At 41.2% G+C, this 22,711-nt stretch overlaps 1 protein-coding gene across 1 annotated transcript; it reads right to left on the reverse strand.

The window, feature by feature from the left end:
- Nucleotides 1-20,323: 20,323 nt before the first annotated feature.
- LOC139714665 (uncharacterized) lies at nucleotides 20,324-22,108 on the reverse strand. The gene has a single exon (XM_071626344.1). The coding sequence runs from the start codon at nucleotides 22,106-22,108 to the stop codon at nucleotides 20,324-20,326; it is 1,785 nt and encodes a 594-aa protein (XP_071482445.1).
- Nucleotides 22,109-22,711: the final 603 nt, after the last annotated feature.

Here is a 22,711-nt window from a genome sequence, read left to right on the forward strand (position 1 = left end):
AAAACTACTGGGAATACTTACATGGGTCGACTAAACCTAAATGATTCACATCGGCAGACGTGGCGACTGAGTACGTACTCAGTCGCCTCGTCTGCACTCGAGCATTGCCGCGCCGCCGCGCCTGGCGACACACACGCCAGTAATCGCTCGCATTTCAGCATTCGCATGGGTCGTTTGACATCGCATTTAAATCCATGATTTTAGATATGATGCCTCAAACTGATTTTGCTCAAATTTCGTGAGTAACTAGGAAACTTGTGAAGCTTTATGGACATAATCAAGCGAATTGCCGCAGTCCTTTCATTTTCGCGTTGCATTGCAAAAAAGCGTGGAGACTCCTTATAAGGGGTGCTCCGGGGGTTACTTATAAGGGGGACGGGGTTACTTATAAGGGGGACGGGTTACTTATAAGGAGGGGCCCCCCTTGTGAGTGGGTTTCCCAAACTGAGTATAGGTATCGTGCCTATTGCATATTGCGATGCAACACCAACACACATTGCTATCGAAGAATGTTCGTTTATATTCCAATACAATGTGTGCCTAAATAATGTTCTGTGGTGACAAAGGCAAATTTTTGACAGTAAAAGAAGCGGCAGCAGAAGAAACTGCCTGCCGCATGCCATTTTCTGCTCGCGGGATGCCGACCAGACGCGCGACGCTGTTAGAGTACGCTGTGCGAATCTCTACGTACAGCGACTGGGCCGTGTATAGTTACTCGCGGGAATGCCGTGGCGTGGTGTGTACCTGCTCTGCAGTATGCATCCACCGGACTAGCAATGGCCGCGCACTCACAGCGCATCCGCACACATGTGATTGTCATGTATGGATTGCATGCACAGAATACATACTCCCTTACGGAATATCGTAGCTGCAGCAGCGTGATGTACGGTGAATGACGGCACGGTGCTTACAGGGCCAGGGTAAGGGAAACTTGCTGAAACTTTTACAAATTATGTTTACGAACCAAAAGAAAATGAAATTGCTTGAATAAAACGTATGCAAAAATCGTTTCAGTATTTTCGGGGGTGCGTCAAATGTACCTGACCTTTCAACGTGTTGTCCGTCAAAAAAGTGACTGTGGTGTTCGTCACTTGCAGCGTTTTGTCAGTCAAAAAAGTGACTGTGGTGTCCGTCAAAAACCCTGTGTGGTCAGTCAAAAAATGACCATGACGCACCCATGCCCGGGGGTAGTGGGGTGCGTCATTACATTGACAAGTGCATTATTTTTTCAACATACGATAGCAATAAGTAAGAAATCCTTTCCACCGGGAGACACAGAGCCAGGGCGGGAGATATCAAATCTCCAGCAGGAGAACGGGAGATTTTGCAAAAATAGGTTTTCGGCGGGAGATCTCCCGTCGAAAACAGGAGAGTTGGAGTCTCTGTGGTTGAGTTGAATTCGGCGTTTTGTTGGTATCCAGACCTTACTGTTGAATTTTTCGGAGTAATTGTGCGGTGGCATCTTTTCCTTCGAGCGCTTCACAAAATCAACAATCTACCACGCATGCGCAACCAGAAGTAGTTGCGTTTTACGTACGCCCATGCGCCCGTGCGTTTTATGTGTTACGTACGTGAAGCTACAACACTCGTATCCGCGCGTGCTGTGCCGGCAATGATTTGACCTTTTTATGGGTCACTCCGACTAGCTCATCACTTCCGCCCCGACTACCTACAATGTAGTATACGAGAGTGAATGCCATTCAAATAATACGCAGATGAGGAGTGAAGCAATACGGACGTTTACAGACCTGACTTTAGCCACGGATTTCGGTGAGTTTTAGACGTAATTAAACAAAAAATCGCATACCGATTATTGAATGATTGTCATAGATTATGGTAATTCCTTATATTTTAGTTTTGCACGATTAATAAAGATATTCATGAAGGAAACGTACGCCCACCGCTGAAAAATAACAACGTCTGCGAAGGAATAGACGTGCAGCCGCTGTCGTCTGCGTGTAGTTATCATTCCCTTAACGTAGCGTTTTTCATATAAAAATCAGATGTACACCAAGCCATGAAATGAGATCAATTATCCGTAGATTGATATGTAATATACACATAAAAAGTGTTGAAATCAGCTGATTTTTTCGTTTTCTTGAAAAAATCTTGCATTTTAATAACTTTTCGTGTCTACGATTTTCCCATTACTTAGCGAGCGCCCTAGTGGCTTCGATTTGCCGATCATCGTAAGTAGAGAGCTGAGCCAGCGTGCGGTGTCCGCGGGCAGTCGTAAATCACACAACACCTGTAGCGACTCCAGCGGCAGCAAGCTCGAAGCTCTTCACGGGCTCCGATCGGGCCAGCCAATTTCACTGAAACAGGCATTGCAAGGTCCATTTCGTGTACCGTTCTTGTCGCATGAGCTCACATGAGCTCGATAAATTTTCCTTTCAAAAAATCAGAAAACACTTCAATTTTGAAAAAAGTGAAGTTTTGATACTGCCATATTTTGCGCAATGTGGATTAAGTACAAAATACACCAAAGGTCACGACAAATAAGTGCGAAATTTCGACTTAAAATGCCGAACAGATCGTCCTCCTTTGGCTACTCGCGGTAGGTAGCAGACGCAAACCCACATACAGGATGGCAAAAGTAGTACAGGTTTGTGATTCGAACATGTTGTTTGCAGTACGGCCGTATTACTTTTGAAAAGAATGATATCAATGCACCCCAGTCATAACTGCTACAGCTAGCGATCGTCGCGAATGGGCTCAGAAAGTGAGCACACTGCGTGTGTAGAAAACGATGTACATGCGCAAGGGCGCCATCTAGTGCTGAATGACGAACGCTACAAGTTAACGTTAAATGATTTGTTCATGAAATTTCTTATGGCTATCAGACATGCTAAGATGGACTTTATCAGACGGTTTCGGTACCACGGTTTCATGGAATTTGAAAGTCAATTACAAATTAGGCTGCGTTCACAGAGAAGTAGGGCCTACTCAGAGACTCCAACTCTCCCGTTTTCGACGGGAGATCTCCCGCCGACCAGCAGGCAAAAGGTCAAACGTCAAATGAAACATTTTTTTTTTTTTTATATCTGGGAAATAGTTTCAGGAACTTTCATGGAAATAAATGAATATGCATGTATTGATGGGCAGAAATTGTTTTGGAAATATTAGGGTTAAAGGTCAAACATAAAGTGAAAATGTTATAATTCCAATTTCTTTTTTTTTCCTCATACCCGGAAATGATTTTAAGGTACAATGTACATTCATGCAACTTAAGGCAAAAGGTCAAACGTCAAATGAAACATTTTTTTTTATATTTATATCTGGGAAATAGTTCAAGGAACTTTCATGGAACTAAATGAATATATGCATGTATTGATGGGCAGAAATTGTTTTGGAAATATTAGGGTTAAAGGTCAAACATAAAGTGAAAATGTTATAATTCCAATTTCTTTTTTTTCCTCATACCCGGAAATGGTTTTAAGGTACAATGTACATTCATGGAACTTAATGAATATTCATGTACTGATTGGCAGTGATTGTCTTTGAGACTTTAGGGCCTGCGTGTTATTTTGATTTTGTAATTTTACATACAATGTATATTATTATATGTAATACTGTGTATGTATATTTTTCACTTTTGTAAAATCATTTGTATGCTGTGCATAGTTAGCACACAACGGAACGCAACGACGAGTGGTAAACTTTCGTACTTCAATCATGATTTTATATGAATGACAGCTGCGTTATGTTTTAAAGGGAACATAAACCCAAAGAGCAATGTGGATTGAGTGAAAGCAGTAATATTAGTAGAACACATCAGTGAAAGTTTGAGGAAAATTGGGCAGTCGATGCAAAAGTTATGAATTTTTAAAGTTTTGGTGTTGGAACTGCTGGGTAAGGAGACTATTAGGCCAAGTAAAAAAAGAAACCAGTTTCTCGTCCTCGCGCGCATCGATTTTGGCCGCCACATCGATTTTTTTACTATTTACTATTTTCAAAATGGCGCTGAAAATACCAAGAAATTCATAATTCTCGTCCCAGCCCGCTCCCCGCCCGCATCGATTTTCTGTTGCCGCATCGACTTTTTTGATATTTACTATTTTTTTCGGCCGCCGAAAAAAAAAGATCGACAATTCACCTACCAATCGTGATGTCTAATTTCTAATTACGCCTTGCGTCCTCTACTTAGCTGTAGTACAGCTGTAGCTTCTGTAGTGCGTATGTAATAACGCATGCATTTCACACTGCGAGCTCGGCAAGAAGGAATGACCCACAAAGCAGTTGAACTGTAGTTGGATGGGCGGGCCTGGGCTGTGATGTACAGCGCACTCGGTACGTCGTGATGTAGACAGGACGTTGAGCACCTTCTGTACATTTACAGTTTGGAAATTGTCCTCGTTATAACCGGAATCTCGTTATAACCGAACACGTTATAACCGATTCGTTCTGCCATTACACGCAAAGGAAAACGGGACCGACGCGATCACCTCGTTATAAGCGCGTTCCTCATTATAACCGAACTCGTTATAACGGGGTTTCACTGTAGTAGAGGAGACCAGCCAGCCAGCATAGCATCGTTCTGGAGCTAGAAAAAAAAAAATCATGGAGTGATGGAGAGAACCGATCTCAAGCGCACGTGTGCACAGTGAACGGCTTTAAATAGTGAATACTCAGTATAGTATTCAAATGGTTCGTATTCTGTCTTTCAGTAAAAAGGAAATCAGATGGTTGTTTCACAGGTTTGACAATTGGCGGTACTGTCTGCGGCATTTTAAATCCTTGAGCGAATAAGTTTTCATGGTATGAGAAAAGATCTAACTCAGTAAGTTTGTGTTGTGTTGAAAGGCAAAAATAATGCTATGCATTTCCAGATATAATGGTTGGATTCATAGGTTCAACAAGTGATGCATAAATGTGTATATTTGATGTTAAAAAAATATGTTTTTTTCCATACCCTTGATATGACTGAATGAATACAGTCACAGTGTAGTTTAATTGGTATACTTGTCATGCATAAACAGCAATATACACAGATTTGGTATTAAATTGTGCATCACTCACATAAGTGGTTTATATCACTGCTGCTTCTTGGTGATAGCGCTGTAATGATGGCCATGGAAGAAATGAAGGGAGAATGTGACTTATCTTCACAGGTACATGTTTTACAACATATGGCTGAGTTTTGGTATACAATCATTCATCGTCCAAATGATGAGTGATTATCAAATGTCTTTTTAGAACATGAAGAAACATCTTTAAATGTTTAATGCTGTAATGCCATATCAGTATCATTTTGAAATCCATCTGCAATTATTGTACAAGCCAGTTTCCAGTTGAATGTGCTACAATTGTACTGTGAAGAAATGCAGATACATGTACATACCAGCTGTGTGGACACAAAAAGTCACAAACACAAATGATAAATAAAGCAGTGTTTTGAATATCGTGGAATTTATTTCAGTCGTACATTTGTTGAAAGACATGTTTTATACCTGTTTCAATTAATAGCACAATACATCAGAATTGCAAGTACACTGGTATCAGAAATGCCATTACAACACTAAATACCAGTATTAAGATGGCCATTTTCCCTTCGACATCTGTAGTGGAAAGAAAAAGCAAATGTATTTCTGCATGCATGAAGTTTCATTTCAAGTATGGTACATACAACGTATATCTATTTGTTTGAAAATGCACAGAGTGCAGGCAAAACATACACTTGGAACCTGGTCTCTCATAACACAGCTACCAGAGTGATATTTCATTTCGTAAATTGGATATAGAAAATAGTAAAGCCCTCTCTCGTTACCTTTCTCAGAATTACCCGACGAGAAACACATATTACTTTCATTTGACAATCCTCGAAAAAATAGTAAGATATCAAATAGTAAGGACCTCCCTCATCGCCTTGCTCAAAAAACCCGGACGAGAAACTACTTTCTTTTTTCTTAGAGTTATGTCGTATGAGTGGACTACGATGTATAAAGAAAATATAAGGGTAATTCAATAAAAATTCATTTTTCATGAAAATTACACATTCCATCAACTTGATACTGACATCTAGGGGTAGCACTTATTCCCCCTGCTTTCTAAGAGAGGCTAGTCAAGTACTCTTTCATTTTGCTAGAAAAGGGAATTTTTGTGGAATTCCTTTTATATTTTCTTTATATTGTTGTCCACTCATACACTTGTGTACGTCATAACCTCTAGTAGTCTCCTCATCCAGCGGTTCCAACACCAAAAGTTTAAAAATTCATAACTTTTGCATCAATTGTCCGATTTTCCTCAAACTTTCACTGATGTGTTCTACTAATATTACTGCTTTTACTCGATCCACATTGCTCTTTGGGTTTGTGTTCCCTTTAAAGATGATGGCTAGTAACCGATCAGTGGGAATCAGTGGGAATGCTGAGGGATGATTGTTCCAATCCTTGTAGGATTTATTTAAGAGTACATTATATATCTACTGTTGTGTGAAAATTATTTGCTTCAGAACGGTCTCATATTCAAGTAATGTGCAGATTAATGCCCCGTCACTGACCAGGGATGCTTACCTGGAAACATTAAACTGCGTATTACTTGAATATGAGACCATTCTGAAGCAAATAATTTTCACACAAGAATAGATATATAGTGTACTCTTAAATGAATCCCACAAGGATTGGAAAAATCATCCTCCAGCATTTTCACTGATTCCCACTGATCAGTTACTAGCCATGCCCTTTAAGCAGGAGATCACTAATATTAACTATTACAGAGGACATATATAATTATGTCCACTCACGGCCTTGGCGAAATTATTCTGTGAAATAGCGATTTTAAAAAACCTCCAAAATCTTATCCCGATTCGTCAGTCTATTAGTGTTTATATCGTCTACACAGTTACCATTTTACTCGTTCAACCAGACGCCGTGCGAAGCGCCAAGCACGCACTTGTGTATAGTACAGCAACAAGACTGTGTATACAACAGTGTAGCTACCGATTTATGGGCAGCCACTACATGGACACACACACACACACGCCTCGCCCGCATGGCTGGTTTGCGCGATTTGTGATGGGGTCGGATCTGGATGGATGAAGGAGGCAAAGATATTCTCGTATCTGTTGTGGCAAACTGGTGTGAGCTACATGTAGGATGTTCAAAAATGTAAAGTTTATCTTATGTATCACAGACTACTGCCAACTTTCTCACACTTTGCGCCATGATCATGGCAATTTTCTGCGATGCAACATTGTAAATGTAAAGCTTGATAATCCTGCAGCAGAGACCAAAAAAGGCACGCGATATCGTGATCATGCAGTGTTTGATGTGTCTGCTGCGCAGAAGCGCAGTGAGTGAGGCGGGCTTTTAGGGGTCTAGGAACAGTACCCCCTGGAAAACCACCCTCCGGATAACTACCACCCGGATAATTACCCCCCAGGACAATTCCCCCCTAGGGCAACTACCCCCCGGAGAACTACCCTCCAAGGGCAATTACCCCCAGGGCAATTCCCCCTTAGGAAAACTACCCCCTGGATAACTACCCCTCGGATAACTACCCCTGGAAAACTACCCCCGCGGATAACTACCCCCTGGATAATTACCCCCCGGAAAACTACCCCCTGGATAACTACCCCCCCGGAAAACTACCCCCTGGGTAACTTACCCCCAGGAGAACTACCCCCTGGGTAACTACCCCCAGGATAACTACCCCCCGGATGACTACCCCTCGGATAACTACCCCCCGGATAATTACCCCCCGGATAATTACCCCCCGGATAATTACCCCCCCCGGATAATTACCCCCGGATAACTAACCCCCCGGATAATTACCCTCCGGATAACTACCCCCCCCCCCCCCCCCCCGATAATTACCACCAGGATAATTATCCCCAGGTTAATTACCCCCTCCTCCGATAACTAGACCCCAAATAACTTCCACCCGATAACTACCCCCTCCGATAACTCCCCATGGATGATTACCCCGGATAAGTAGGCCTACAACTCGCCCTCCCCTATAACTATCAAGAGGAAAATTACCCCCAGGACAGTGCACCACGCCAATTACTCCCTGGCTAACTACCTCCCGGGTCACTGCCCCCACCCCCCCCCCCCCCCCCCGACTCTTACTTTTAATAAAAAGGATATCATTACTACAGAAAACGAAGGTCTTTGTATTATTTGCCAGGAATCACGGAGATGCCATACTGAGACATCATCTTATGAAAACAACATCTTAAAGGGACACAGTCCTCACGAAATTTAAAAAAATATGTTGTTGTTGGTACCTCCCCCGTACGCGGTATGCCCTTCGCACTTTTCCAGTCTCAAGCGCAGCTAGCTGCAGCCCTACCTGTCGCCGCTCATGCATGTTCTATAGTACGTACAGAGTGTACATATTTGTAGGTAGAAACGATTCTACACAGGCCTGCTAGTACACTACAGGGGCCCTACAAAATCTCGAAATCGTGTTGTGACCTACCTGTGCGTGGACAATTTGTGAAGCGATGTTTTTACGTGGACCGGCAGGCTGCGGCCCTCGGTTATAAACCGAGAAAACTCCTGAAACCAGATGCAATCCTGACCATTTGCTCACATGAGTTATAAAACAGAAACACCTCGAGCATCGACTTCGAAGAGAACCGAGGGAAAAAAGCGTAGAGAGGTAAGGAAAGTGGCTAGCTATGTTTGATTTACCGTGGGCCTGCAGCCGGGGTTGGACTGCAGTACAGTGCCACTGAGCTAGCTGCTGCCAGTGCCGACTGGACATGCACGGCAAAGTGGAGCGAAATCATATCCCTACGACCCCCTGTGTTTACCCTTCCCGGCTCACGTCATATTTTTTTTTTTTTCGAGGAAAAGCGATTATCTGACTACTTACAGAAATATTGAGATACAAACAATATTTTCTTTGAAGAATTCGACTCTCTCATGCACAGGTTATCTTCGGTTTGAATGCCAAAATCGACTGGACGGAGTCGAGTGTACTGTGTATGTACACATAATGGTAAGGATTTGCGCGCGAGAGTGGTTTCTACGCTAAGAAGTATGCAACACGGACGGAAGCTAGAAAACGACCGTGCCTATTTGATGTCAAGTTCATGGTATATTTGGTTTAAAAATACATATAAATTTATGTTTACAATATTAATTTTTCGTAAATTATATATATCTAAGCTTGAAATATTTTGTTTGAAATTATAAAACCACAAACTTTCACATTATATGATAAAATTTCAACTAATCATTTGAACACTTAAATTGGTTTTTAGAGGCACGGCTGTCAAATTGGTGAGTAGGGCATGCACTACGTAGCATCTTTTTGCCGGCTCTTTCACGATCGCTTGCAGGAATTATTTTTCAAAAATCGCGTACGGAGACAATTTTTGATGTCCAAGCGTATGAATTGGTGAAAGTTTATATTTTTTACTCTTCTTAATTATCAGTACAGTGAAAATCTCAGGACTGCTTCCCTTTAAGGATTTACGATTTGTATCGTTTGCATTTAGGACGATTTATGTACAAGCTTAATTTCTCCCTCTGTATTTTGACTCTATGTTCATAAAACACGAAGCTGTCCCTTCATATCCTACCCGGTAATCCAGCAAATGTCAATGCCTTTAACCAAAACTATTTTCGCTAAATCTGTATTTTCTTTTACTGTTCCGAAATTTCGGATTTCTCTTGATAGTATAGTATAAAAGAAGTTTTAATTACCATTGAATTAAAGACATTTTGAAGAAATGTTACACTTCAGAATGAGTTATACTTTTTGCAATATTTTTTTAACCACAATCGTCTATCGTTTACCACAACTCCATGTAACACTTCTTTATTTTGAGGAGCTTATATCTCATGCCTCATGTGCCCTGGTTTTGACCCATCATCTTCCTCTTCCCTCTCGCTTTTCTCTGTCCACCGTGAAAGTAGTCTATTCCTGTCATTCATTACTCACCTTTTCTCTTTCTCTCATTACAAGGGATTTATCTCGTGTGCGTTCATGTGCAATGCACTCCCGTTAAAACGAAATGCTCAGGACCGGCAGTTTTTTGTTTTTTGTTTTTTTTTTCGTTTTAACGAAATTTCATTATAACAGAACAAATATAATATGCAATGTATAAGGAAAAGAAGGAAACCACGCATAAAAAAATTATATTTGTTGAATCCTCATCATACGCTGGAAAGCTATGTGAGATGGGAGAATACCTTTTTAATTTCGTTTAAATATTACATTTTAAAAAGAGCATAAAGTTGTTTGTGTTGTCACACATGCGTAGAAAATGACGGTGTAGGATTTGGTTACAGTTCGCTATTCCAAAGGTTCTTTTCTTACTAAAGTACGTTACTCCGAAGCCTCCTTATTCCGAAGTTTCGCCAGTCCCGGGATTCCGATGGTTTGTTTATCTGAAGGTTCGCATTTCTGAAGAATCATTATTCCGAAAGTTCATGATTTAGATCAAAATAATATATTGTTCATTTTCCGAAGGTTCGTTGATCTGAAAATGAAATGAGGTTCGTCATTTTGAAGGTTTATAAATCAAAAAGTGAGAAAGGTTCACTATTCAGAAAGTCCGTTGTTCCGAAGGCTTTTTCATCCGAAAATGAAATAAGGTTCGTTATTCCGAAGAAATTTTGTTAATAAAAAAAAAAATGAGAAAGGTTACTTATTTCGAAGATTTATTTATCTTAAGACGATTATAAGGATTGCAGTTCTTAAGTTTTGTTAGTGTACTCTCCTTTTTTCACCATGGACGATATTTTTGTAATGTTCCGATTAACAAACGTTTTGAATTCCTATCATGTTCGGACTAACGAACCGTATAAGAATGAGAATAAGGACCATATTTTATTATCGGATTAAAAAACCTTTGTTATGGAATAACGCCAAAATGTGCTTAATATTTCATTTCCGAACTATTATGGACATTTAGTTGTATCAGAATCTATGTGTTTTGTATTGAAGGACTTCGGAACAATGAAACAAACCTTATCTGAATTCAGATTATTGTATTACAATAATGCAAGTTTTCCTCGGAAACTGCGTGATACGCGGAGTGAACATTCAATGATGCGTTCGCTCATGCAGAGACGCTTCAAAAATGCTTGTTCCGCTACGCATTTTCGAATCATCGGCGATCCGCATTTCGTTATAACGGAGCACATTTCCTTTGTTTTTCTTTGTCAGTGGTGCTCAGAAAAGACTTCGTGGTAACGAAAATCTTTTTATAACCGTCTTCGTTGTAAGCGAATTTTGTACCATAGACTTTAATGGCGATAATTTTGGGACCAGAAGTTTTGCTTCGTTATAACGAAATTTCGTTATAACCGTGTTCGTTGTAACGGGAGTGCACTGTATCTTTATTTGTGTTCTTCGTCTCTATCTTAATTTGCTTTCTTTGCATTGTTTCATCAATTTTGTAACTATTTTACTGTTATACCGTTAACGCTCATTTCAGGATTGCCCTACTGCATCATTGGGCATTAACAACTAGTATATCAAGAATGTGGGAAGAGATTGTCACCTCCTTGGTATGATCACCGCAGAGCATTACCTCCCTTGACAATTACTCCTTATTAAAATTAGACTCCAAACAGTCACCCCTCTTACAATAACTCTCCCCCAGAAAATTACGTTTCACATTGTTATTTTCGAACAACGTTTGCTATTTGAATTGAAAAAAAAAATTTCACTACATATCGTCTGGTTTTGGTCGAGACCTAACTTCAGGTTTTTAACATCTTTTGGGTGAGAAAATTAGAAACCCCTTACGAAATGAGCATGTTATTCCAAGAAGGATTCAAGTTTTTGTGAAAAAAAAAGTACTCTTGAAATGGCCAGGATAAAACAGAGCAGCCCTATAATGTAAAAAGGATTCTGTCAACTACAACTCTCTATAGATCTATTAAAAAGAGGGTGCAGGACAAAAGACTTCGTTAACAACTAGGGGTGTTTTGTAAAAAAAAAAAGAAATACCGTTAAACTCGTAATATTTTACTCTTTCTAATCAGACTAACTTAATTTGAACTGGATTTCCCCTTAAAGTGTCGAGGACATTTAATTTGAAAACTAGCACAATTCTACTTGTATGTAAAACAAGCTGTAATCTTACTCTTATGACAGATTAGGGCACCGTTTGATAAAAGTTGCCAGTTATGACATCTTGTTAGTCTCTAATAATTTCAATAAAACCATGGGTTCTGCTTGATTGATAAGCTCGAGTCACCGACTTGTTACCATGGACCTGCTTTGATCGACCTACAACAATTGGTAATTGTGTGGAACTGACAGCTTGTCAGGACTGACTTCATAAAACCGTGCCCGGATCCTATCAGAAATTATGGCTTTATATCGAAGGATCCCTCGCTAATGTTAAGGAAATATGAATTGCAGTGAAATCAACTCTCCTTTTCTTATGTTTATCTCCTAATGTGTTATAACGGTAGAAAATGACAAGCCAAAAGAGTAAATGATGACAGTGTAAGAGAAAGGTGCATCTTCTGATATGGTGTTATGAACTTATGGAAAAATTACAAAGGGTGGTACTTCTTTCGGGGGGCGGGGAGGGAGGGAGGGTTGTCCAGTAGGTAAGTATCAGGAGGGGGCGGGGGGGGGGGGGGGGGTCGGGGTATGGTTATGGGGGGGGGGGTAGTAATCCGGGTGGTAGTTATCCGGGGGGTAGTTATCCGGGGGGTAGTTATCCGGGGGTAGTTATCCGGGTGGTAGTTATCCTGGGGGTAGTTATCCGGGGGGGGGTAGTTACCCAGAGGGTAGTTCTCCGGGGGGTAGTTATCCAAGGGGTAGTTATCGGGGGGGGGGGGGGGGGGGTAGTTATCCAGGGGGTAGTTATCCGGGTGGTAGTTATCTGGGGGGTAGTTATCCGGGGGGTAGTCATCCAGGGGGTAGTTACCCAGGGGGTAGTTATCCAGGGGGTAGATGTCCTAAGGGTAATTGCCCTTGGGGGTAGTTGCCCTAGGAGGGTAGATGACCGGGTGGTAGTTGTCCTAGGGGGTAATGGCCCTGGAGGGTGATTGCCCTAGGAGGGTAGTTGTCCGGGGGGGGTTGTTGCCCTAAGGGGGAATAGACCTGGGGGGTAATTATCCGGGTGGTAGTTATCCGGAGGGTAGTTGCCCAGGGGGTAAGTGCCCGGATACGGGCTTTTAGTGACCTTATCACTAGTCAAACAGAGTTCCATACAGCAAGAGAAGCTCGCCTGCTGCTCAGTGCATGGTGGTTCATGGGATATCACCTTTGTATGGCGAATGAGGTACAATGTACCGATAATATAGGGCTGTAAAGTGCACATTGCCTTATATAAATGTCTATAGGTAGAAATAGTGGCAGAAATTAATAAAAACCTATAAAAATTTACTCACCAACTGTATTTACGTAGATGGGACTAACATTATGCTGCTAGCGATTAATCCTAATTTTTGTGCGTACTTTACAGCCAATTGTTTATTGTGAAGTATTAAATGCCACATTGTTTCCTTCAAAATTAGGCACCTGGTGTAGTTCACTAGTTGTAAAAATGATGAATTCTGATGTTACTAATTGCTAGCGTGATGTACATGTGTAGTTCAAAGACTGATGCGATGGATGGACATCATACTTTGCTGTGTATGGGTTTGCACGCAAGTCGCTCGGTTGAAGGTAACTTGCCCTTATTTAACTCGCCACAATTAGATAACTCGGCCATGACCAAAATGCAAATCAGCATGAAGAATGCTAGTAGTCAAGATATGTGTATAGTTTTACAGTCAGAATGTAAAAATCTTTGATGGTTATGTTTTACAGAGCTTATGTTTAGGGTTAGGGTCAGGGTTAGTGTTAGGGTAACGTTGATCCCGCACTCCTAGGGATAATCAGACCCCGATGTCCTAGGGTGACGCAGACCCCGGTGTCCTAGGGGGACGTGGACCCAGATGTCCTAGGGTGACACGGTCTCCGGTGTCTTAGGGTGACGCGGACCCCTGAGTCCTAAGGTCATGCGATTTCCTGTGACATAGACTCTTGTCCACCTATAAGCCTTCTGTAGGTTTTCATTTTACACACATAATGCTTCAATTGCCTGAAAAACAGTCAAAACTAGAAGAGGTCTGAGGTCGGTCTGTGCTGGGGTGAAGCTTCATTTTTCAAGACTGCACCTATTATGCAAAACAATACAAGGCAGACAACTCGGAAGAAAGTATGTAAATAGCGCCATCTACGGCGAGCATAGTACGTTTGATGCATTGGATATTACTCATGAATTACCTCCGTCTCGCAATTCCTTGTGTAGCACGATCGTTAGCACATTGGGCTCAGAATCTCATGATAGTGAGTTCGAGACCTGGACCTGTCAAGTTTGTTGCGTCAATTATCTTTAATTATATCATCGAGAATGTTTATCTCTACAGGCAGATTTCAGGAAGTCGGCTGGAGATGGCGATCATCAAAGGAGAGACAGAAAGAAGGAGAAAGGAAAAGAAGGGAGAGAGAGAAGGAGGGAATGCGAAAGGAGAGAAAGCATTTTACTTTTTTTTTAGAAATTGAACACCATATTTCAAAATTGATTTCCTCTCAGACAGAATGCCTGGTCATGTTTATATTTGCAGTATTGGTAGTCTGCAATGAATATTTAAAGGATCTGGTACTGATTATTTCATCTAACATGACAATGACCTTGAAAGTACAGCTGAAAAACATAAAATCAGTAATCATTCAAATTTCCAATAGGTATAGGGTGTTTATACTGAATTTGAATCGTGTTAATAAAATTAATTATGAGGACTTTGTAGCCGATAATTGCAAATCATTTTCCCTTTTGTTCCATTTGAGGTTCAAATAGTATCAAAAGTCATACACATATCATTTGACCTTGAAACACCTTGAAATAAGCATACAAGTATTCATAACACACGTGAGCTTTAACCCTCTAACCCTTTTTAGAGGGGTTTCAAAGTATGTAAAGTCACAATGCCTTCCCTATTCTCGTGGTCGGACATCCGGGTATTTTGCGTGTCATGGGGTCATGGATAGCGGTTGGAGTGAAAACAAACCATAAACTTATCAGTCGCGTGAGCCTGGAGTGGTAACGCGGGGGCACCCTGCGAGCTATAGCATAACGCTAGCGCAAGCTGTACTAGGGCCTAAGGTAGCTGTGCGGGCAGCAGGATTAGGCCCTACCCTAAGTACTTGTACTACTATTACAGTACTAACGTTAGGCCTATAGACCTACCTGGAGTTTCTACGAGGTAAGCATAGATATCGGGGTAGGCTGCACATCTGGCCATTTTGTCGGGTCGTTGATCCAGGGAGAGTCCTGCCACGATTTCATACGGCCACTAAGGGCACACAGGTCCAGTCCGGCTGCCTCCGCTTGGCAAAATACCGGGAGTCGGGACCGATCGACAGGATCCAGAATCCAGATTTTTAGAATATGGCTGGCAAGACATGATGCATGTATCTTATAAATGGCACAAATGACAAAATGAAATATGAAAAACAGTCCCCATGTGCATGTCGTCTGCGTATTAACGTTAGAGTTGCACATAAATTATGCGCGTCGCACATGCACAGCAGTTTGCGCAGCGCATGCAGGCTTCCACTTGCAAGCTGTTTGTTTTCACTCCAGCTGCTTGCGCAACCACATCAACCGGAAGTGACGTGTAGCCGACCGCAAGAATTGCATTTAATAGACTATTCGAAAGGCAGCCATGCGAACTTCCACGCACGCTGTTTTAACATGTTAACATGTATACACATTACGATGACACTGATTGCAACGATCGTACAAACTCATATTCATGCCCCCTTGTTATGCTGTCACCCACAAACACACACACTGCATGCATACTATGCACGAACAGGGAGAGTATGAGCTGCCAGCGGGGAAGGTGACTCTCCATATCACACTGAGGGGGTAGTACAGTGTTAGTGCATGAGTAGAAGGTGACCACACTCGATAAGATGACCGCCTCTACGCTATTGTGTACGTCTTACTACCTAACCGCAAATGTTTCCATGGGTGTATGCAAGGGGGGGCCGGGAGGGTCGTACGACATCCCCCCCCCCCCCCCACAAAAAAAAAAAGAATTCAAAAGGTCCACTTTTGGTAAAATACATTTTTGTTTTTCGAGGACATTTTACCCTATAAACAACAGGAAAAAAAAGTGACCAGGTGGTGTTCCAGCAAATTGTCTAAAACCTCGTAAATTTCGTAATTTAGTTATAATTTGCCATACCTTATTTCTAAGGCTTAAGCCGCATTGCATTGTTAACCGATTTTCCTGCTTCCCATCAGCAACTCATCGAACTGGTTGACTACACACAGCTGGCCTACTACAACCGGCGCGGCCGGCCAGCCGGGCGGCGCAGCAACGCGCGGTTGCTTGTGCGGGCCTGCTCCTTACTTGCTTTTAGGTCCCTGCCTAAGAGGTTCTAGAATCCTTTCTTACTGCATATTCGGAGGGAAAGTTAGGCAGGATTGACTATCTCTGAAAGTACCGTCAACTCTGGAATACTTGTATTAAATGGTCCACAAAACATTTTACTATGTACTCTAGGAAGGTGTACATTATGTAGCTAGTCAGCAACATTTTTTAAATGCAGTTTTCAACTTACCGAGTCACAAATTCTTTATCACCAATTTTAACATAAATGGGTTTTTTTAAGTATGCCTAAAAAGTCACTTTTGTATGCACCAAATGGCCCCATTCTAAGATATATCATTCAAAAAGTCCCTATCGTGGGAGGGGGGACACCCGCTCAGTCGCTCCGCTCCCTCGCAAAGGTAAAGGTCCAAAAATTTTGATTACGACCCCCCCAGAAAAAATCCTGGATACACCCGTGGTTTCCATTGCAGTCATCACAGTCTATTAGGAACTGGTTAGAAAACAATCCTTCTGGTAAGGAAATTAAATCCCTGCAATTATTTCTATGAATTTACTTATTATTTCTAGACATTAATGATGAACAATGAAAGTGTTTCAGCCAGATTTGTCTCAATAAAGTGGTTTATGGTTCTGATTTAGCAGTGGAAATAACATGAAAAATTGGTTATACCAAGTTTTGTTGCACTTAAGTGGGGTTCTCAATTAACAAGTGAGCACTGTAATCATTTATTTCAATTCAAGTCTATTCTTTTCTTTTGTTTTTTATTTTCATGCAGCTCCAAGGTCAAGAGGGCCCAAATATCGCGAGATGTTTCAAGAGTAAGGATTTCACACCATTCATGGCTGGAGGAGTCTTCGTCGAAGGGGAGAAATATCAGTTCTTACGTGAGGAAGAAAAGAAGCTAGTACTAGGAAAGAAAAAGAACTATGGCGCTATAACACTGCAATGTAGCAAATCAGGTATTGTATGTTTGTATTAATGCATGTATGTAGACAAGAGTGCTTTCATGACCATTTTCCCCATTGTTATACATGTACATAGGCATGGCTCGACACTAACTTTCTTGTTTGGTGGCCCGATGGGGCCACCAAAATCCTAAATTTCAAATTTTTGGTGGCCCGAGAGGAAAATTTGGTGTGCCCCCCAAAAAAACAATGAAAAACATTAAAAGTCCTTTATTTTTAATGAGTCAAATATTTAAGATTTATGATAGTAAGAATTAGAAGTTGGACATATCTACTCATGAATAAACTTCAACAAACTTGCAACACTCACTCTCAGGCATTCATTCAGTCCTTTTCATCCATCCTTTCAACAAATTAAACTGCTAATTTCCGGCGCAAAAAGTTAGTGTCGAGCCCTGACATACACTGTAGGTAAGGAGAGGGTGGGTGTTTTATTAATCTGCTGGTCACCGTATGCATTCATGCCACGTTCCTAAACTTTTACATTTTAGCTGGAAGTCTTAAAGGTCCAAAGAAATTCAACTGTATTGGCCTTTGTAGGCACTCAAAGAATTATAAATGTATGTAATCCACCCGTACATTTCTTGGGAAATCTCAGATTTGAGCAGAAAAAAAAAAATACTCCCCAGTTTTTGAGGATTTTATGTTTGCAAGCCCCACCCCAAAAACAGAGACTAAATTGTGAATGTGGCTGGTGACATATTGTGATGTCGTGGTAGGAGTTCTTAATGCACTGCACGCTGCCAGGACTGCACTGCCGAGCTACAAGTTGTACCTCTATGCACCATGTATACTAAACTATCCTAAATACTGGTGCTGTGGCAGTGCAAATGCCAATATGAACAATAAAGTCATTTTTATGCTTCCACCACGAAGTGGTGCCGGAGGCATTATGTTTTCGGGTTGTCCGTCCGTCCGTCCGAACGTACGTCCGTCCGTCCGTCCGCTTTCGTTTACGCGATAACTTGAGTAATATTTACAGGAATTTTACCAAACTTGGTCCAAGTATGAAGTATGATGGGGCAATTATTTGATTAGATTTTGGGTGAAATCGGCAAAAGGTCAAAGGTCAAGGTCAAATCATGAAATTGTATCCGTTTACGCGATAACTCAAGACTGGATTGAGCAAATTTCACCAAACTATTGGAGGATGATGTATGATGGGACAATTACTTGATTAGTTTTTCAGTGAAATCAGACAGAGGTCAAAGGTCAAAGATCAAGGTCAAATCCTAAAATTTATCTGTTTACGTGATAACTCAAAACTGGATGAAGCAGCTTTCACCAAACTTGGTCCAAGGATGATGTACAGTGTATGATGGGACAAGTAGTTGAGTAGATTTTAGTGACATTGGCAAGAGGTCAAAGGTCAAAAGGTAAAGGTCAAATGCTACAAATGTTGCAATTTCCCCCATATCTATGCAATGCCCAAAGGTATTTTCTTGAAACTTGGTGTGGACATGTACTACTGCGTAAAGATTCTCCAGAGAGTTTCATGTCATAAGGTCAAAGGTCAAAGGTTAGGTGAAAATGTTGCAATATCACTTTTCTTGCAAATGATTCAATGCATCTTCTTGGAACTTGGTACATACGCATGTACTGACTGGCAGGGATTATCTAGGGAATTTAGGGGTCATGGGTCAATAGTTAGGGGGTCAAAGGTCAAGGTCATCTCCTTAAAATTTTACTATTTCCCTCATATACTAATATATGCAATGCTTGCATTATTAGTGTCAAAACTTAATACATGCATTACCTAATGGAGATTCTCTGGGAAATTTCCAGCCAGAAGGTCAAAGGTTAAGGGTCAAAGGCCAGGTTTCAATGCCCCCCCCCCCAAAAAAAAAAAAAAAAAAAAAAATCCATTTTGTACCGTCATTACACTCTTTCTTCATACCTTGGAAATTACTCAATGCATAAACTTATTAAAAAGTCTGTCAGAATTCAAGTAAAAATTCTCAATTCCCCAAATATGTGTACCTGCACTCTTTAAATAGAAAATTAAAGCAACCCAGTTCAAGACATTTCTGACAAACCTGTCATTTCAATATTTTGCCAGTTATGTGAAACTGTCATGGATCCCACATTGTGAAGACATTGTACTATACGCCTATCGGGAGAATCATGCATTATGGCGGAGGCATCAGTCGCCATAGCGACATTTCTAGTTTTAATTAAAGTAGATGTAAAAAGAAGTTTTGTTTTCCAACCTGTGTTGGCAAGCCTTCTTTCCACATACTTGTGATCCTTGGAAAAATTAGAACCATCATCTCCTTTGTCTTCACAACTGTGGCTGCTGCATCAGCACAGCTTCTGGTTCAAAACTGTATAGGTCTATAGTCTCCCGGTATAAAGTATTGTAAAACGAGGAATGTTCACGTGCATTAGCGAGCACCAAGATTCGCGAAATTAAAATGGTCGGGCGGTCAGTCCGTTGCAAAATCTTGGGGATCGAACTCCTCTCTCATTTTTTGAGCAATTGACCCCAAATTTGGCATGTGTGACCACTATCAAAGGTAGATGTGCAAGACACCTTTTTCGTTAGTATTTGTATTGTTACGAATCTAGTACGTCCCTATCTTTTCCTCGGGCCGGCCATCTTTTCAAGCAATGCTTATAATGGCGGCCCTCTGCATAATCGTTACTTAACTACATATGTTATTCTTATCACTGCTGCATAGACATGCATGCTGTATATTACTGTATACGCTATAATTTTCGCGTACATAAATTTTCGCGAATTACCGCTGTCACACATTTTCGCGAGTGGTTATAGGGGCAGTGATTTTCCGTTTCAAAAAATTGCCTTTTCCGTTTCAGAAAATCATGAATTCCGTTTCAACATGGTGAAAAAACGGAAATTCCGTTTTCCCATAGGAATTGTACATACAAAAAATGCAAATTCCGTTTACATGTATTTGCACGCAAAAATGGAAAAAAAAATTAAATGATTGCTATTTGAAGTTTGTGTACCTGTGTAATCGCGTATACATCATACAGTATCCTTTATGCATATTGTATACATACCTGATGATTTGTGCGGTCTAGAACTGATGTTCAGTGTCTGCATTGCAGTATAGCATTGTGATCATACGAGTATTTTCTGGAGTAAGTTTTTCTCTCTTGTCGGTCAAGATATGCTTGTATTGCGAGAAGCTCCTTTCCACGTCGACACTCGACACTGGCATCCACATGGCATCTTTTGCGATCCTGGCAAGATGTGGGTACCGGCTAGACATTGATTCCCAGAATCGTTGGAGATCAAGTGGGACTGGTATTTCCTCTGCCTTCAACCTGGTGTACATCGACCACTCCTCCACGACAGCTGGCTCCAGATTGCTCAACCCTGGGATTGTCTGATAGTCACCAATGTCAAGTGAAATGGATCCCAGCTGCCTGGGATCAAATATGCGCGCTGCCTTGTAGAAACTGAGAGCGGGGTGTTGTTGAACATGTTTGTCAATTTTCTCCAAGGCTCTCTGGAAGACAGACCTGAAAGTTTTTGTAATTCTGTCCCTATCCCCCTTTGACTTCCGCTCCAGCAACTTGTCAGTAGCGTTCCCAAATGAAGTCTTCTCCGTGCCAGCAACAAGAGATGAACGGACATCTTGAATCGTGTTGAAGACTGTGCAAGCCAAGGGATTGTGGGTGCCTTCCAAGCTGGTTAGTACTGCCACCAGCAGTGAAGATTGTGCCGTGATGAAGTTCATAATCAGCTGCAACTCCTGATAGATCTCTTTGTTTGTGAGCAGCTCCAGGATGGTTTCCACTGCAATACCCTTGCTGTCTTCCTGTTTGAAGAAACCCTCATAGACGTGAAGATGTGTCAGATGATACTTGACAGCGTGAAACCATGAGTTCCATCTTGTGGACACAGGTACTGGTGGAAGTTTGACCTCGTCTGGAGGGAGATATTCTCGAAGAAACTTGAGATACCTTGATTTGCGAGCTGGTTTCTTGTAGAAAGCGGACTTTATCATTTTGACCAGAGTGTCAACTCTACCAAACTCGACATGGTGTTGGAAAGCTTCTGCTCCCAAGTTGATGATGTGTGCCAGGCAAGGCACATGAATGCTCTTAGGAAACAGTGGCTGGAGGACCTCCCTGGCAGCTTTTTTGCAGTAGGCTGCACTGTCTGTGACCACAGCAATGACATCATCAAATTTAATGCCCACGTTCATCAAGGCCTTAATGATCGCTTGGCTCAGCGTTGAATGGTTGCAAGCCTCCATGGTGCAAACATCGATCAGATAGTATTTGCCCCGCACTCCCGCAATAACATTCAATATACTACAGTCTCTGATGTCCGTTGTTTCATCTGCGATGATGGATACTTTTTCATCTTTGACAGTTTCCTTCAGAGCTTCAAAGTGAATTTCAAACTGTCTTGGAATGTATACATTTCTCAGTGTTTCAGCTTTGGGTAAAGCGCCACCTTGGCTGCAGTGTTTCTCTACGAACGGTCTTATTTTTTCAACTTTGTTGAGAGGAATATCAGCCATTGTGCACATCTTGACAAAGTCCAGAATGAACGCTTCTCGCAAATCCTTCGATTTGACAAGAACATCTAATGTTTTTTGCCGCTTTGTGTTTGACTGAGACTGGCCAGATGACCCAGGAGCTGACAAACTTGATTCCTTGTTTTTGATATGTTTTTTACTTTGTAGGTGATCCTTAACTGTGTCCAATCGTACAAAGTCCACACTGTGGCTGCAGAATTTACAAAACATGACTTTCCCATCAGCATAAAAATCATTGGGATATTGGTTAGCCCTTGCAGTTGCAGACAAAGATGACAGAGGTTTTTGCTTCTTTGGCTTTGTAGCCATAATGAACGTATTCCTGTCCAGTTGAGAGTTGACCTGTTTGAGTGACAAGAAAATGAAATAGATTTATGACAATTTCAAAGAAATTTGTAATGACTTATGAATGTACTCTATTTTCTGTGATGAAATGTTCATGTAATTATATTCTAATGACAATAAATTATTTATGATTATTTCTTTTTTGTTGTATTTTCTGAAAGTTCGTCAAAAGATTTTATGTACATGTAGTTTTATCCTTAAACTAGAGATTGTAATTTGTCATTACTGACAAATTAAGGTGATCCGATTTTTTTTTTTAATCAATGATTCGAGGTCTGATCGCAATAGGCATGACCATACAGGTTTCATCTGTGTTTAGAGACATTGGCCGTGTGATGTTTGGATTCTCATTTAAAAAAGGGAGTCATATCTGTCATCTTTGGTACCAAATTCTGTATACACTAGATAACGAAGATTCAGCAACAAATACATAATTTAGGCATGACCATACAGGTTTCATGTGTGTTTAGGGACATTCGCCGTGTGATATTTGGAATCTCATTTACAAAAGCGAGTCAGACCTGCCATCTTTGGTACCAAATTCCGTATACACTGTAACGAAGATAC

Source organism: Diadema antillarum, unplaced genomic scaffold, assembly GCF_040938485.1.
Source record: "Diadema antillarum isolate AM-2024a unplaced genomic scaffold, OU_Dant_1.0 seq00002371_RagTag, whole genome shotgun sequence".
In the NCBI taxonomy this organism is placed as follows: Eukaryota; Metazoa; Echinodermata; class Echinoidea; order Diadematoida; family Diadematidae; genus Diadema; species Diadema antillarum.

Bases quoted from the DNA above. Each gene is read 5' to 3' on its own strand.
- LOC139714665 (XM_071626344.1), bottom strand. From the start codon at position 22,108: ATGGCTACAAAGCCAAAGAAGCAAAAACCTCTGTCATCTTTGTCTGCA.